The following is a 17,686-nucleotide window of genomic DNA, read 5'->3' as shown; positions in this document are numbered from 1 at the left end:
GCTTTTAAGCTTTGTTCCAATTCCTTATTTTGGTTAGGGTGTAATAGGCGATTTACCAAGACTGCGATTTCTCGAGCTGCGGGGTAATAATTGTCGTTACCCTTAAACCTAATAAAGTCGTCCTGTAGTCCACATGTTCGCAGAATTGCTAACTTTATTTTCATTTTACTGAATGCATTGAGCGTATTCTGGGCATAATAGTCCGCTTCGATTATTATTTTATTAAATAATTGTTGAGTGAACATCATTACACTAGAAATAACTCGGCGATATTTTCAATTAGTACTGGAACAATTAAATAGAAATGTTGAAAATATTGTTTTATTTTTTCTTTAGTATAAGATAGTATTAACGCCTTATGGTTAGTACATTTATATCATTGCTACCCCATTGTTCATTGTGTGCAGTTGAAATCTATTTCGTGCATATCGTTCACGTCGTATTTCATTTTGTTATGACAGGTCATCAATACTTTGCGCTCTTCTTTGAAGTAACTGGAAAGTCTTGAAATCTGTCTTCAAAGTTGAAAAAGAGGGTCTCCAATAACTTCCTGTGTTCATTGTTTACTTTTAAAATATCAATACTGTTAATTAAGGTGTAGGTTTGGGGAAAACTTAAATAATCCCCAGCTTTGATTTCAGAAAGTAGTAAAAATAAAATAGTTTGAAAATTAATAACTTCTCTGAATAATGTTGGTAAAGTTTTTTCCTTTCCTTGTAATTTCAAATTGAGCTCATTTAAATAATTACATAAGTCAGAAAGAAAAGCCAAATTAAAAATAAATTCGCTATCTTCTAAGGCCTGCATTAATTCTTTTGTTCCATCCAATTTCTCCACTTTTAACCCTTTCACTACCGTACTATAAGCAGAGTTCTTAGAAAAATATTGGTTATCCTTTTGGATAGATATGAAATCCTATAAACCAAAAAAAATTTCAAAAAAAATCAAATGTCCTTCTGAAGGAAGTTATGTCCTGGGATTATATGTCCTATTGGTATATAAACGAAACATAAATTGGGACTAAATATCCCATTGGTAGTATTTTTTCAAAACCATCTAACAAGAATATCCTCTCAGGCTTTGTGGGAGTGGTACGATTTCCAGTTCTCCCTCGTGGTTTGCCGGCTGGGTTGCTTGCTGCTGCGCGCTGAGTGTACGAGTGTAATAGCGCATACGCACACAGTAAGAGGCCGGCAACGACGCATGCGATGTATACTGTTGCGTCTTTGATCCGGATTTCTTTGAGTAATCCCAACCGCTGGGATATGCCCCCAAAGAAGCCGCTGTGAGTGGGGTGAGAGCCCATGCCAATAGGTTTGCGGCGGACTTGGTGTCTATGTATGAACACTAGGGTGTCCCTTATATGAACGAAATATATCGTTTTGCAATTATCAAAACGCATACCCTCTAATTCGGTTCAGTATACAAACCTCTGCTTAAATAACAAATTTTAACTTTCCACGTAAACTTTAACCCGTGCCGACAGGGCCTCAAAAGTAGCAGTTTCTTTCTTCATCTAGTAGCTAGATCAACGAAAATGTTCATTGCTTTGTTTAATAATAGAAATTTGTATTAAAGATTGTTTAATTTAAATATTGTTAATAGGATTACTCAGAACATTTTCTTTTTAAAGTCTGTTTTTTACAATCTGGATACATATCTCTATGTTCTTGCACACAGCGTAAAAGGAACTGCTTTTGTTCTTCTTCTGCGGTTATCAATCCATGAAAGTCTTGCATAAGTTTAACAGCTCTTTCAGCTGTGTCATTAACTGCTTTTAAGCACAAAATCTTCTTTTTTGCTTCTATATAGGCCACGTTTTCTTCCCACGAAGATATATTTTCCTGAAGGAAACTGCAGTCAACTTTTAGCCTCGAAAATATATTTTTGCTTCTAATAGTGATGAAATCACTCAAAGATTTTTCTAAAACAAGAACAAAAGTTTAGCGTTTAGTAAATAGTGAGCATAGCTTAATACATATGAATAAATATTCACCATATAAAGATATCGACGTTTCATCCTTCGATGGAACGTATCTCTTTCCGGAATCATCAAAGCTTCTCTTTTTAAGTTAATTACAATGTTCTTCTTGGTTTGTTCATCAACGTCTTCGTCAAAAATTGATAGCAGGGTTATTTCTTCTGATAAATACCACAGGTGGTGACTGAATTTTCCTAAAGCTGCTTTGGAAATCAACTTGTCAACTCTTTCGTAATCCATCAGGGTCTTTAAAAAGAGTAAGTCTTGATTCGGCGCTTTTACTGCTAAACTGCATCTTAGCCAGGGCTTAACATAAACTGTCACAATGAATAAAGAAATATCTCTAAGCGCTTGTTCGTCCTTGACGCTCATTTTAAATTGAGACTGCAACAAACATATCTTTATAGAGTAAATAGCTCTTTCCATCCACCGAGCTTGATGCAATGCGCCTGGAGGTCTTATTTTAATTTTATTCTCAGAGTTTCCTCCCAAAAAAATATTAGCTAGTTCAATCAGTTCCCGATAATCATCTCGTACAATTGACTTCTCCAGTTCGTTGTAATAAAACTCCACCAATTCATTTATCATCGTCTCACAAAAGTGTTGTTTTACGAAATTAGAGCAGGGTTCGATAGCATTAGGATTAATATTCTTCCAGTTATCTTTGAACTTTTTAAATAGTGTAATCTCGGGACTGGTACTGTCCTCTTGGATTTTAGTTTGAAATACACTTTTGAGCACAAGTTCGTAAACATGATGACGACAAGCAAAAAGTAACAATTCTCTTTCTAATGCTTGCTCCAAAAGCACACAAGCTCCATTCAAGCGACCTGTATTAGATGCTGTCGTATCACAGCACATTATTTGTACCTTATCATTAAGGTTCCAATCATTTAGCGTATTTAGTACTGCATTTGCTTGATTTTTGCCGGAAGAGCTCTCTAATTTCGGGACTGCAAGAATTTGTTCTTTCTCTTCAAACGAAATAACGATTGGCAAGCGTTCTTCTTTAGAGCTTTTTACGTTGAGACTAGGTAACAGTTTTCCATCCCAATGAACAGCAACAACTTCGGGTATGTTATTCTGAAAATCAGATTTAATGGATTCTGCTCTATGTTTTCTCTTTTGCGTTCGAATGCGTTGAATAGAGGATTTGTTGATTGGGTAATCGTCACAGTTAAGACCTAGTGCTTCCACTACAGCTTGAACTACATAAACAGAATCTCGAATGCTGAGTTGACATCTGTCTAAAGTCGCAACCAATTTTGGCGTGATGAAATTTTTTCTTCCTCTTTTTGCTACTGCACTTAAAGAACGAATTGATTGAGAAGTGGAAGGAGTCGGTTCGTTCAGACTTTCTTCAGAGCTTGCAGATTGGTCATGTAATTCTGTATGTGTCATATCCTTGTAAGCAGCAACAGATGTCGATACGGCATCTGAGGGCATTTGTTTTAATCTATATTTCTCTTTTGCTAGTTGTCTTAACCTTGCCTTTTCTTCAATTACAGCCAACTTTTTGTCTACACCCATTAAGCAACCTGGGCGGCCTGGCTCTCTCTGTTTACGTAAGAATACTTTATCTTCTTCTATTTTAATTCTGTTGAGAGCATCAGCATGTGCGATATCTAATAAATTATCCAAATCCTGTTGAAACTCCTCGCGACGTTTATAAAAATCCGGTATCTTTTTACAATTTTTTTGCAGCTCTCGCCAGAACTGATAAAGATCCACAATTTTTTTAACACAATTAGGGAAAGCTCTGGTGGGTATTCTAGCTTTTTCCCAGAATATAATGCACTCCCGAGCCACAAGATTTGCACTTTCACTAATATTTAACTTTATTTCGCGAATGTTGAAAAACAGAACCGCAAGAATTTGACGATTCGACGGTAATTTTGCGCCTGTTATTTGGTGATTAATCTCACCCACCAGAAATATACTGTTTTTATTGCTTCTTAGTTCCACTGACATTTTCGAAATGAAAAACCCGACAACTCAAGAATAATAATCCGTGCACGTCTTATTTGAACAAACAGTTATGTAGAAATTTTTTTCTATTAATAAGAAACGCCACCAAATCAGTTGGTCTAATATTATCAAATTGTTTTTATTTGGAAAAAGCTCGCGTATTAGGGAAAACAGATTCAAGACGACAACGACGGTGCGCATCTGTCAAATTATTTTTACACATGTTCTTATGGGGAGGAATTTTATTAAAAAAATTATCGTCAAGCTTCAGTTTTTCGCCGTTGTCGTTCGCAGTCGTCGTTTTGAATGTAGCCGGGCTATATTTCTGTATAAAGCGGCACTGCGTTGCGTTGTTGTTCTAATACAGAAGGTGGCGCCACTGACGGATGAACATTTAACATGAAAATTTAATAACAATGTGATCCATATGGAACAATTTGTTGTTTCGAAAGAGCATTTGCGTGGTATTTGGTGGTATTTGGCTTTCAAAGAGTTCTTTTGCCAGTAAAATTGCCTTTTTTTGTCTTTTTCCATAGAAAATCGAGTCCTACGGGGAGGGTTTGATAGTGTCGTCGAATTCGGCATCCGCGGATCGGATTCCAGCAGAAGCTGCTCGTCCATGCTAGTAAAGAACTGGCCCGCAAACTCAGATACCGAGAGTGAATCGCTCTCGGCATCCGGAGTGCTGCGTGCCAGTTTGATATCGGCCCCATGTCCACTCAAGGTGTTGCATGGGTACTCGAGATTCGTTGTGGCGGTCCTCAGAATTAATGCGTTTTTCGAATGTGCATTTTTTGTTTTTAAATTGTACGAAAACTTTTTAACCGATTCAATAATTCGTTTGGAAAATTATTTAGATCCTTTATAGGATTTACTGGTTACTTTTAGTCCTTAGATCGGTCTTCCTTTAGGATGATCGTTTTAGCAGTTTTGCTTACTAGCAAATTTTCTGCTAACTAGTGACCAAACTGGCAGGATCGCCATGTATTATAAACGAACAATTTAGATTAGGTGTTAAAATATACTTCATTCTTTATTCATGAAACACTTTCTTTTATACAGAACATTACAAATTACTAATACATACATATGTACACTAATACTTATAAACTAGATGTACATGACTTTATAATAAGTTTAAAATATTTCTCAAAAACATCAGACCATGTAGTCGGGGTTAAGCTAGAGGTTGACAATGGAGAAATTTCTATAGGAATTATACTCTCCCAATAGCTGTCTTCTCCGACCTTGCAGGACTTTACGAGTTCTATCTGGTTTTGAGATAAAGACATGTTTGTTGATATGGAAACTCTTTTTACAAAAAGCCAAAGTATACTGCCTATATTCTAAACATTTAACATTGCCATTCCCAGTTACTTAAACATTTACCAATTCAAGGTAATAACAACCATATCATGTAGAGGAATAACCCTTCACGATTTTCATAACTTGATGTATGTACCATCCTAATCTAAAATATTAAATAAATGAAAATACTCTCGCTGAGGCTGAGCGAACAAAAGTGATTGCCTTTATTGTAGAAATGTCTTACTATTTATACAGAATTTTCTATTTTACACATACATAATTACAGTAATATCACTGGACCACGAATTTCAACTTTTTCTCTTTACCAGAAACGCCGCTATGAAATTCGTATGTAAAACCACCCCCTGATTTCGAAAATCGAGTTCATTTTTGATTGCTCCATTTAATTACGTATATATCACGATCAAGCAATTGCAAATAAGTTTACAGAATCGGAAAGACGATAAAATTTGCTATAAATGCAGCATACATTGTTTTTTGCTCAACCATATAGTTTTCGAGATATTAGCTCATCATTTCAGATTTTTGTTTTTTTTTATGAAAAAATATGAAAAAAATTACTCTCTGCGAGGGCAGCATTCCAAAACCACAACTTTTTTCCCAAATATTTTTTATTTACGTAAAGCTCTGTTTAATTAGAAAAAAGATAAGCTATCATCGAAGAAAATCGATGCAAAACTACGTAAGTTATAAGCGATCAAATAAAAATACCCAGGTTGCGCAATTTCAACGTATACCTCAAAACGTATGTATGGTATAAAGAAGAGTGAAATATCTAGCTATGCTCTGTTTCTATTTAGTTAAAAGTTCAATTTATGAATGAAATTACCCATATTTTTAACTTTTTTTTTTTAAATTTATTTATGTTTGTACTATATTCTAACAATCTTTATCTTAATTTTATTTTACTATGTAGTCGAAATAATTATGTGTTCGACTTTGACGCTTATTCAGTTTAGGATCGGTTTCTCTTATGAGAAACCAGCAGTAATCACCCATCATTGCGACGTCCCAGAATCCTTGATATCGATTTTCAATTAATTTCATTTGCTGATGAAACCTTTCGCCATGTTCGTCACTTTCGTCGCCAAGATTTGCCGGAAAAAAGCTCAAATGTGAGTGCAGAAAGTGAATTTTTAACGACATATTTATGCCTGGAAAGAAAATATTAGTTAGGTAAGCAAGTTATAGAATTGTGGGAAATTAATTTTAATAGGCCTTTAATATTTACCCATTTTCGCATAATTATTGATTAAGTCATTCACTATCTGCTCGTAGTTAGGGCTTTTGTGTCTACCTAGAAAAGAAGCAACGACCTTTTCGAAGGATTCCAAGCTGCTGCCTCAACTGATGAGAGTAGTCCTTTGAATTGATTATTGTTGATCAACTTTTTTATTTGTGTTCCGACAAAAATACCTTCCTTTATCTTGGCTTGAGAAATATCTGGAAAAATTGTTTTCAAATAGTCGAATGCTTCGCCTTCTTAGTCCAAAGCCTTAACAAAGTTTTTAATGAGACGTAAGGGTGGAAGATTGATTTTCTCTTTCTTGACAAGAGGGGTGTATTTGATGTTATCCACACCAACGGTAAACTCGACTCTTTCCGGCCAATCCTTTCTGACGTAGTGGTCCTTACGAGCTCGGCTATCCCACTTGCAGAGGAAGCAGCAGTGCTTGGTGTAGCCACTTTGTAGACCGCATAGCATTGCAACGACTTTGAGATCAGAACATATTTTCCAATCATGCTCTTCATATTTGATAAATTTGAGTAGTTTTTGCATTTCCTCGTAGGATTCCTTTGTATTTACTGCATGTGCGATCGGGATAGAAGGCTTTTTATTACCAATATGCAATAATACAGCCTTCAAACTCAGTTTATTGCTGTCTATGAACAATCGCCACTCTTTTGAATCATATATTTGACCAAACTCTTTGAATAAACCAGGAATGTCGTTGCAGTAGCATATACTGTCTTTCTTGGTATAGTGTTTGGAAAATGGTTCGTGACGAGTTCTACAATATATCACCTTAACATCGGATGACACAAATTTAAATTGTTGCATACGAGAAGTGTGGATCTCGGCCTTTTCCTTGGATAGTTCCAAATCTCTTATCCAATCATTAAGTTGTGCTTGTGACAGAACGTTTCTCTCGTTTCCCATGCGCAACTGCCGTTGAATGTAGTACTGGTAATGTCACTGTAGGTACGCTGGCATAGGTTACTCTTCTTGATCTTCCAACGCCAAGTACTTTTGTTTGACAAATATAACACTCTATTGAATGGCAAGTAGGTTCTCTCCACATCATTGATGTATCAAATTTTATTTGTTGTCCTGATTCCGACTGAATCAATTCTACTCGACACGATGTACACAAAGTGTTCGGTGTCCATGGTTTTTCAGCATTTTTAGGCTCAATGCCAAAATACTTGGAGTATAAAGTTTTGATATGATCTGAGAACACTCGTCGTCGCCTTATGATAGTATATTGGCCATACATGAAACAGAACATATCTGGATCGTTATTACACTCAAATTCTCGCGTCCTTTTACTCATTTTATTTTTTTTTTAATAAATCACGGTTTTGTAATTTGACTTGTTTATAACTACATGCCTACAGCAGGTTTCGAACCCAACCACTCTTCCTTTCGATGCAACCACTCTACCTACTATAAAACAATTCGAGTATTAAAAGTACTATTTGATTTTATTTAAAGAAAAAGTATTATCATTGCTATGGTGTTATTCGTTTTTCCGGATATCCCATTTGCACTTTATACCTTTTATATATGTATGTATACATACATATGTACATTGAAGTTGCGCAACCTCGGTATTTTTATTTGATCGCTTATAACTTACGTGATAGCTTATCTTTTTTCTAATTAAACGGAGCTTTATGTAAAGAAAAAATATCTGAAAAAAAAGTTGTGGTTTTGGAATGCTGCCCTCGCAAAGAGTATTTTTTTTTCATATTTTTTCATACAAAAAACCAAAAATCTGAAATGATGAGCTAATATCTCGAAAACTATGGTTGAGCAAAAAACAATGTATGATGCATTTATAGCAAATTTTATCGTCTTTCCGATTCTGTAAACTTATTTGCAATTGCTTGACCCATTCGTGAGATATACGTAATTAAATGGAGCCATCTTTTTGGTTTTTTCGAATAACGGTAAATTGCAAATATCTCAAAAATGGTACCATAGAATCAAAAATGAACTCCATTTTCGAAATCAGGGGGTGGTTTTACATACGAATTTCATAACGGCGTCTCTGGTAAATTTTGGCCGTCGACCAGTGTATTTACAAGCTGAAGGTATCTACATTCTTGGTACATATAGCTTATGTCAGCATATTATTTGACCTGATTTTAGAAATTTGTTATTGTATATGTTATTGTATAGATAGTTTGGCAGGCGCATTGACAAACTGTCATTGGCGTCCGGTCACGCTGTTAACAAATTGGTCAATGCACCGGTTAAATGTAATTGGATATATTTATAAATGTTTTGGCAGTACACATTGACAAACCGACGCTGTCGATTAGTCATGCTGGGACGCATTGAGTAAGGGTTAGCAACTGTAAACAAATACGACTCCCCACTGAGTTCGACATAACTTATCTATGCCGTTATACTTGCCTGTGTGTGGTCAATGTTTGATTATGCATAAAAAGTGCATAGAAAGTGAAACTCATTCTGGTATATACATAAATTCAAATAACTTGTATGTAAGGCTTATTCTGGTAATGCCACACTAAAGTTTTAATATTCATTATATCGTTGAAATTGACGACTTTCCAAAGTCACATATATTGTTTGCATTGTTCTGCGTTTATTTAAATTTAAACATTTACCATAGAATTTGAAAATAAAATATTGTAGAATTATAAAATTTTATCAAGTTTGTGCCGCGAGCACATTGAATATTGATTCTTAATTCAATCGATCATTTGAACATTTGTTTCACTTAAGTGCATACTCACATACCTAGTACCTTAATGGTATGAATGTAGAAATATATGAATTTCAGACATAATACAACACGCTTACCATGCAGCACTGAACAAACAAATTTTACTAGGAAAAATTTCAAGGATTGACCTTGGCGTTTTTTTAATTAATATTTTTATTTTTTTTTTTTAATTTTAATTAAAAAAACCTTTATATGATCTATAACATACTTGAAATTTAAACATTTACCAATACCATTGAAAATTGTAAAGTGAAGAATACTACAAGGAACAATTAAGTTTGACTGTTCAAGATAAGCGGACATCAGCCAGAGTGTTTGACCCTGTAGCTCAAGGCTAATGCCATCTAATCTCGCTAAAAAGAGATAGTACAATAAATACTAGAGTTTTCTTTATTAGAATGCAAGATCTGATTCTACCTGTCACGGGCGGTGTCACCAACTGGTAGCCCTTAGAAGAGAGCCCACAGACCTTGCTGCCAACGACCCAAGGCTCCTGGACTAGAACGACGTCCTCATAGGTTGTGCTGAGGCGTAATATTAGGGCAGCCGAGGCTGCCTTAGAGTGGTGCAGGTTTATTCGCAGTACCTGCGCGCCCGTTAAAGGTCGGTTTCAGCATCGACGTCCATCCTCTGCTGATCCGCATCGTCGGATGCCTCCTCTACGATAGTATCGTCGAATTCGGCATCCGACGGATCGGATTCCAGCAGAAGCTACTCGTCCATGCTAGTAAAGAACTGGCCCGCAAACTCAGATACCGAGAGTGTATCGCTCTTGGCATCCGGAGTGCTGCGTGCCAGTTCGATATCGGCCCCATGTACACTCAAGGTGTTGCATGGGTCCTCGAGATTCGTTGTGGCGGTCCGCAGAATTAATGCGTTTTTCGAATGTGCATTTTTTGTTTTTAAATTGTACGAAAACTTTTTAACCGATTCAAGAATTCGTTTGGAAAAGTATTTAGATCCTTTTTAGGATTTACTGGTTACTTTTAGTCATTAGATCGGTCTTCCTTTAGGATGATCGTTTTAGCAGTTTTGCTTACTAGCAAATTTTCTGCTAACTAGTGCCCAAACTGGCAGGATCGCCATGTGTTATAAACGAACAATTTAGATTAGGTGTTAAAATAGACTTCATTCTTTATTCATGAAACACTTTCTTTTATACAGAATATTACAAATTACTAATACATACATATGTACACTAATACTTGTAAACTAGATGTACATGACTTCATAATAACCAAATGCTAGTCAGCATATTCTAATAACCCAATGTATATATGTATGGGCTTCTACAGTCAATATGACTAATGGGCATACATACCCACACTTTCAGAAACTCACCGGGTATATCCATCCTATAATTCTTCTTCCATTTTGGAGCTATTGTAGTCAGCTTGTTAGATTGTGCGATGTTCGAGTTTGTAGAATCAGGATTCTGACGTACTGAGCTAGATAAAGGGAGGTCATCATCGGAATCAAAGCTGTCATAATCATGAACTTGAGCTTCTCCAATAAAATCACCTAACACCAGCGAATTTGGCTCATCTTCCCTATCTTCTTCGTCATTCTCATCGTCACAAATGCTCTCGCTACCTGAAGGAATGTCTTCCAACAAGTATTCTTCAATTTCTTTATATTTAAGACGGCGCGTGTGACTTGACATACTGTAAAAAATATGAAAGACATTAACAGTTACATCCAAAAGCGTCATATAGAAAAACAACAGTCACGGTGGTCAGTTAGCTAACCACCATGATTTTGTTGCGAATGCACATCGAAAACACAAAAGTAATAGTAAATTTAATGTAAATACGAATAAAACATATATCAAAGAATTCATTAGCAAAAAAAACTGAAAGAAAATACCTTACTGACATTTTTTACAGATTTATTTGCCAATCACGCACAAAATAAAACATGTCACCACTAAATTGAATTTAACTCAACGAATCTGTCATTCATTCAATATGCCGTCTATCGGCTTCGTCTAGTCGAGCATAGAACAAACGTTCATAATCAACCGTATGTCGCTAGATGGTGTGTATTTTAATTTAAAAAATCTGAAAGAGGTGGTTAGTGACAGTAACCACCAAGACTGAGAGAGTTAATTTCGATAAAACGATTTCTTGTCATGGCTTCTGAGACTATTGATACATCAAGATCTTCGTCTAGTGACCAGTATGAACGAGCACTTGGCAACTTGAGGTAACCAGTAAAAAACAAAATCGCTATAAAGTTTCATCTCCTCAACGTCAATTGTAAACTTGGTATTACTTTTATCGGAGTGTGCATATAACATGGTTTGATCACATATGAAGGGCTTAGAACCAAAAGGATCTAAGTAACATCGACGTTGACTTGAGAAAATTAAGGTTAATGTAAATTACTTATTGTAAATTCTGGGTAAATGCGTTTGAAATGATTCCTGTCTAAATGAATGCAAGTTAGTCAACTAATTCAAAGGATGTTTACTGCAGATGGAAAAAACCTGTAAATTTCCAAAAGTTATTGCAATAAAATTTCGAACGTTGATTGCTCGGCCAAAAGAACATGAAGAATTTTTTCGACTATGCAGTCTTATAGCCCGTTTAATTTTAGTATAATAAAGTGCTAAACTTAAGTTCGTAGGAAGTCTCGCTGATTTTTGGCAATTTTTATAACTCTTGTCCAGTCTTCTGGAACAAAAACAGATAATAAGGAGTTCTTAGCTTTTTCAATGCGGGCGAAAGAGCGGTCACAATCCATGTAGAAATGCCCAATTTAAAAAAAAATGTGATCTATTTCTTCCAATTTAGTAGATTGGACAAGATACATAAACAATTTAGCAATATTTTTTTTTTGTGCTGGCCTCCGCATTGATCACTAAAACAAATTAAACGGGTGGCGGTATCAGGAAGACCTTTCACATACTAAAACAAAAAAGGATACAAATAGGGACTTGTCTTTATAATGTTTTGCAAAGCTTACCTTAAGTATGCAAGAACCAACCTGTGAACCTCTATGAGCTATAGTTTCATTCCAAATATACATGTGAGATATTCCACTAACCATATCGTGGATGCAAAAATTGTATGTCCACAACTGCCGCAAATAATAAGCGTTGCTCGTAGTAACTACTGGTGTGGGTAAGGTTTTTTGCAGATAAAAGCAAATCACTCGAGCCTTTGCTTGATTTTGTGTTCCATACTCTATGGCTAGCTTTTTTTAATTTTTTACGCATTCAACCTTTTCCAAATGCAACTCATGCTCTGTTTGATTTTGATTCTGGGACTGCGTATCATTTTTTATCAAATTAGTCAAACGGTCACAAGTATGGTACGTGTCGTGAGTGGGGTTTGTGGAACTTCAAGTTAAATTTGGTACAGAATATGTTTCTATAATATGACTCTTTCACAGGCTTATTTTGTGATTGTGCGCCCCACTCAGTATACAGCGTGTACATTTTGCACACATTCAAATCTTCAGGCAAATATTGAGTGTACAAATTTTGCGATCGCGAATAATGGTTTTTATACCTTGGAAATTTATTAATGTGCTCTAATACACTATTTCGTTTGTTATCTTCAATTTTGTTTGCTGGCGTATGCCTTCCTCGCTTATCACATTGTGTAAAGCCTTCGCTATCTTTTTTCAAGCATACAGTTCTATATCTCTTGTTTGTGATATCAAAGGTCTTTAAAAAAATTCCTTACACACTCGAAGAACTAACAGTTTAACAACAACGTAGAAATGATTGTGTGATGCGTTGCTTGCGCTTTATATCTTTTTGTTTCGTTTGTGCTAATACATGATGCCAAATATTGTTTGTGCACGTCATAGCTCGGCAGCTCATAAAATTTTGTGAACAAAATTTGTCTGTGCTAATCAGAAATTAAATTACAGTCATATCTGCACCTATGCTCATATGGTTGCAATTTTTTGCGCGATTTTTTTTGCCTTTGGCTATTTCGTATTCTTTTCCCTGCCGTCGTAGGCGTTGTCGTAGGTTAGAAAACCGAGAAGCAAACATTTTCATTAAATAACTAAATATTTTTAGCTTTGTGTGATTAATATAACACAAGTACTTACGGGAAATAATGTTATTTAGTTCACTCATTTCATATCACTTTTACTTGAGCAAAAATGTCGTAAGCACACAAAATATGTAAATTTGATACCACGAATTAGATGAAAATTTTTTGTAATAACAGCTGACTTTCTAAACGTCAGTTTCATTTTATTTTATTTTGTCACTGCTATACGATGATGTATTTTCGTGTAAGCCTGCTTTTACATTAGGCAAGTATTGAACCCAAGTCTGCGGCACAGTCGAGAGAGCTTCTTCACCTCTTTCAAATCAGCGAGACCTCCTACGAACTTAAGTTTAGCACTTTATTATACTAAAATTAAACGGGCTACTAAACTGCATACTTGAAGAAATTCTGCATGTTCTTTTGGCCGAGCAATTAAATTTTATTGCTTGGAGGAGCGCACTTAGATCCTTTTGGCTCCAATCATTAATGCAATAAAATTTAGTACTTTTTTGGCCTGGCAAATATATGGCACTAAAATGTCCAAAATGGCTTGGATCGCATTGTCAACAATTATACACTATATTAAATATACAAATATGGGTATAACTCAATTTAAAAAAAAATGTCACTTAGATCCTTTTGGTTCTGAGCCCTTCATATGTATTGAACTTAAAAGTTCTCTGAAAATCATGGTTGGCGTATACTCAGAAAAATTGTCCTAAGTTGTAGCAAATGTTCCAATATAAATACTTTCATTGTATTCGAGGGAGTATATTGTTTCTTTTTTTTAGCCATTTACAATTTCATGTATCTATAAAAGACAAGTATGCAAGCAGTAGATGATTAGGGCATAAAATATGTAGTTCATAATTAGCAAAGCGCATAGGTAACCAATTACCGATAGCTAGGTATATCTTTGAAATTGAGCTCAATCGTGAAGTTTGTTATTGATGCTGGTGCAGAGGCTGTTGAGTTGCAATCTCAATCATATCCTCATCGATGTTCGTCTCAGCACGTCCTGGAAATCTGTTGGCCTCATCAAATCCTCTGTATGATACCGGGACGTACTGGGTTCAGATTCTGATGAATATCTAGCTGGACTGGGCAAACACCAGTCATAGAATGGGAGATGTTTGATTTGTGTATTTTATTGTGTTATATCCCATAAGAACTGCTCATCACATTGAAATAAACATCGTTGTCAGATGATTTATATATAATTTTATCGATGATTTATATCCAAGTTAAAGGACAATAGTCCTTTATCAATAAAAAAAATTAATTTGTTGGGCCAACTCGCCCAAAGAACAAACATAAACAGAAAGATAAAAAATAAACACAAGTTGAAAACGAATTAAAACTAAATAGCTTGAAATGATACTACGTCCCGAACTCGACTGGCCGCTTAGCGTCGTGGTCGCCCCTTTATAACATTCGTCGCGGCAGCGCTGCAACTGTTGCGTAGCCCGTTGTTGTGAATCCGAATGCCAGCCGCTTCCCACAGGTTTAGTATGCTTTGCTTAATTTCACAACCGTGTGAAATACAATTATGCTGACAATGCGTCTGGAGAATGATAGCATACGTATTAGTCGCCGTCACTAACTATGGCCTAGAATTGAGGTGTTAGGTTGCCATGCGTGGCCGTATGTTGTGAGAAATACAATTTGCTGACTCAGGGCACGTGCACTGACCATACGTGGGAATGTTGCAATAAGGGCAACTGGCGCGTGTTAACTTCCATTAACAATGTTTACTTAGTATGTTGTGGTTTAAAGATAGACTTGAATATCGAAGATTCTCGGCAACTACTTTTTGTATGTTATCGTTGTCATCTACAGAGTGATTATGATGATAATTTATATGCAAAGGATATTTACTTATCCATAAGGGGTGATTCATTTACAATTGCTCAATCGAGTTTAATGCACTTTACGGTATGTGCCGAAATCCATTAGTGTACAAATGTAAGAATTTCAGACATACTACCTGGGCTCGTATCGTGTGTTACGATTCGTATCGGAATCCATTCTACACTCAATTTATAAATATGAAACGACCAAACTATTTACACAAATTATGATAAATTATAAATCTTATTACTACGCGAAGTCTCTAGTTCACATATGTCGTTATACGGACTCACGAGTTCAGGGGGCCTACTCTGTATTGCGATGCGAAAGGCAGTGCGATGCGAAAGGTAATTGGAACTCTGTAGCGCTATCGCATCGCTAACAATGTCGCTTTTTTATTTTTCGCTAATTTTTGCTTGAGTATGCATCACTGACCAAACTCAAAGAAAGAGAACAAAAGAAACAAGGCGAGTACAATTTCGGCAAACGATAAATTTTTGTTGAACAAATTAAAAAAAGGATTCTGTAGCATTATGGAACGATTTAAATGAAGAAAGGATTGATTTAAATGAAGAAATCCTCCCAGTTCAGAAATTGAACTGGAAGAAGTGAACGTGATAAATACAGAAAACGTGGAAAATCATAGAATGGGAAATATTGCTAGTTGTATCAGAGAACAAATAAAAAATGACATGATTTCCAATACAAATGCTTTATAAAAAAGTGGTTTCGATTTAATTGTTATTTATTTATGTATTTTAAGTCCACTAGGATTACAAATTGTTGCTTTTGTGTTTGTTTTATTTTTTGAGTTGTCCTATATATTTTTGAATATAAAGATATCAATTTATAAAATCATCAATTAATACTTACATATTTGAACAATGCGAATGCCTATTACTTGTAGCAAGAAAAATGCGAAAATGAATGCTGTTTGACATTCGCTTTCGCTTTACAGAGTGCCGGCAATGCGAAGAAAAATTGCGAATGGGCAAAATGTGAATGCGAAAGTCAAAATATACATACGAATGTCAAGATACAGAGTACCGATTTTGCGATTTCGCGTATTTTTTCTTTCGCATCGCAATACAGAGTAGGCCCCCAGAGCTATGTATTTTGATTTAATGTCGTGAGTGAAAACTTGATTTCGATACGAATCGCAACACACGATAATGGGCCCTGCTTTACCATACAGCGCTGAACAAACAAATTTTACGAGGAAAATAATGAAATTTGATTTAAAAAAATGCCTTTATATGAACTATAACATTGCTATTTACTAAGTACTGTGGAAAATAAAATTCGCATATATGTACATACATACTTGAAAATTTAAACATTTACCAATACCATTGAAAATTAATTAGACACCGTTAAACATGCCAGAGGATTGTATAAGTTTAATTCGATGAATAATATTTTGCTCATTCGGACAGCGTAGCATTCTTTATTGAAAACAATTCAGACTTAGCATAATTTAAAATTTTTTTACAGTTTATTCTAAAATTTTCCTTATGTAAATTAAATAATTTCCTACGTATTGGGTAAATGATTCGTTTATTCATATTGGGGAAAGAATTTATTTACTTGAGAAAGCACTTTCCCATATGGCAAATTTTTGGAATGGCAGTACTCAGCATGTTGCTAATGAGCGAACATTGCGTGTGTGTGGTTGTAATTTGTCGGGATTAATGAAATAAGCTGTAATTTTTCTGGCGACTAACGACTCTCGTTTACCAATAAAATTTAAACATTTACCATTATTGCCACTTATGAAAAAAAATTACCAGGAAAAAGGAAATATGATCCTCTTTGTAAAGCCAGAAAGGATTTTGCCATTCAATGGGCATCTGTTAGGTTGCCGGAATGCTTATAGCCAGCAGTGAGGTTGTCAACAACAACTGCACTGTTGGGATCTGAGATGATAACGAAGCGTCGTATTCTTCTTTACCCCTTTCAGACCTACACTTTATGTTGCTCGTAGTTTTCACAAAATCATTTAAATTTAACTATTTTTTCTTTGAATTACCTCAAGGTATACCCACAAAATTTTCCTGCCATTTCCTTTTTTGTAAACAGGACATCGCACATTTGTTATAAGATGCAAAATAATTTTGAATGATTTATTTAATTAAAGAAATTTAAGGTACTTCATTGTTTTATAAAAAAATTTCTTAAAAATAAACGCATAAATAAATTTTTGGAATGGTATTTTTCAAAACAGTCTTTATTTTTGCCAAACACAAAGTTATTTTGCATTTTTGACATCGTCCTCTTGAACGGTTTCCACAATTATTTGAGCATATCCTTGGTGGATCATCAGAAAAAGTTGGCCAATTATCATAGCGATCATACCTTATATCATCAGGTGCATTATGGGGACGATATTTTGTTCCATAAAAATCCTCGGACAGTTTGAATTTTTCAACAGGTTCAGGAGCTTCCAAAGAAACTGCTAGCACAGTACCCAGCTCCATTTTAAAATTGAGAATGGATTTTACTTAACCTTTGGAAGTCCAACAAGCTTACAGTAGTTTCTATATTCCATCCAGGAATTATACGAGTCG

General features: G+C 35.3%; 1 protein-coding gene across 1 annotated transcript; it reads right to left on the bottom strand.

Moving 5' to 3' along the window:
• Positions 1 to 10,503: 10,503 nt before the first annotated feature.
• On the bottom strand, positions 10,504 to 16,037 carry LOC137247570 (uncharacterized). Its single transcript, XM_067778555.1, has 2 exons — positions 15,993 to 16,037; positions 10,504 to 10,919 (listed from the first exon to the last, which is right to left on the bottom strand). The coding sequence occupies exon 2, from the start codon at positions 10,916 to 10,918 to the stop codon at positions 10,514 to 10,516; it is 405 nt and encodes a 134-aa protein (XP_067634656.1). The 5' UTR covers position 10,919; positions 15,993 to 16,037; the 3' UTR covers positions 10,504 to 10,513.
• Between the last annotated feature and the right edge of the window lie 1,649 nt (positions 16,038 to 17,686).

The sequence above is a fragment of the Eurosta solidaginis genome, chromosome 4 (genome assembly GCF_040869045.1).
Source record: "Eurosta solidaginis isolate ZX-2024a chromosome 4, ASM4086904v1, whole genome shotgun sequence".
In the NCBI taxonomy this organism is placed as follows: Eukaryota; Metazoa; Arthropoda; class Insecta; order Diptera; family Tephritidae; genus Eurosta; species Eurosta solidaginis.
Note: the sequence above shows the minus strand (reverse complement) of the source record. Positions and strands in the feature narration are given on the sequence as shown.

What these genes read in the sequence shown, in the direction of transcription:
- LOC137247570 (XM_067778555.1), bottom strand. Translation starts at nt 10,918, where the DNA reads ATGTCAAGTCACACGCGCCGTCTTAAATATAAAGAAATTGAAGAATAC.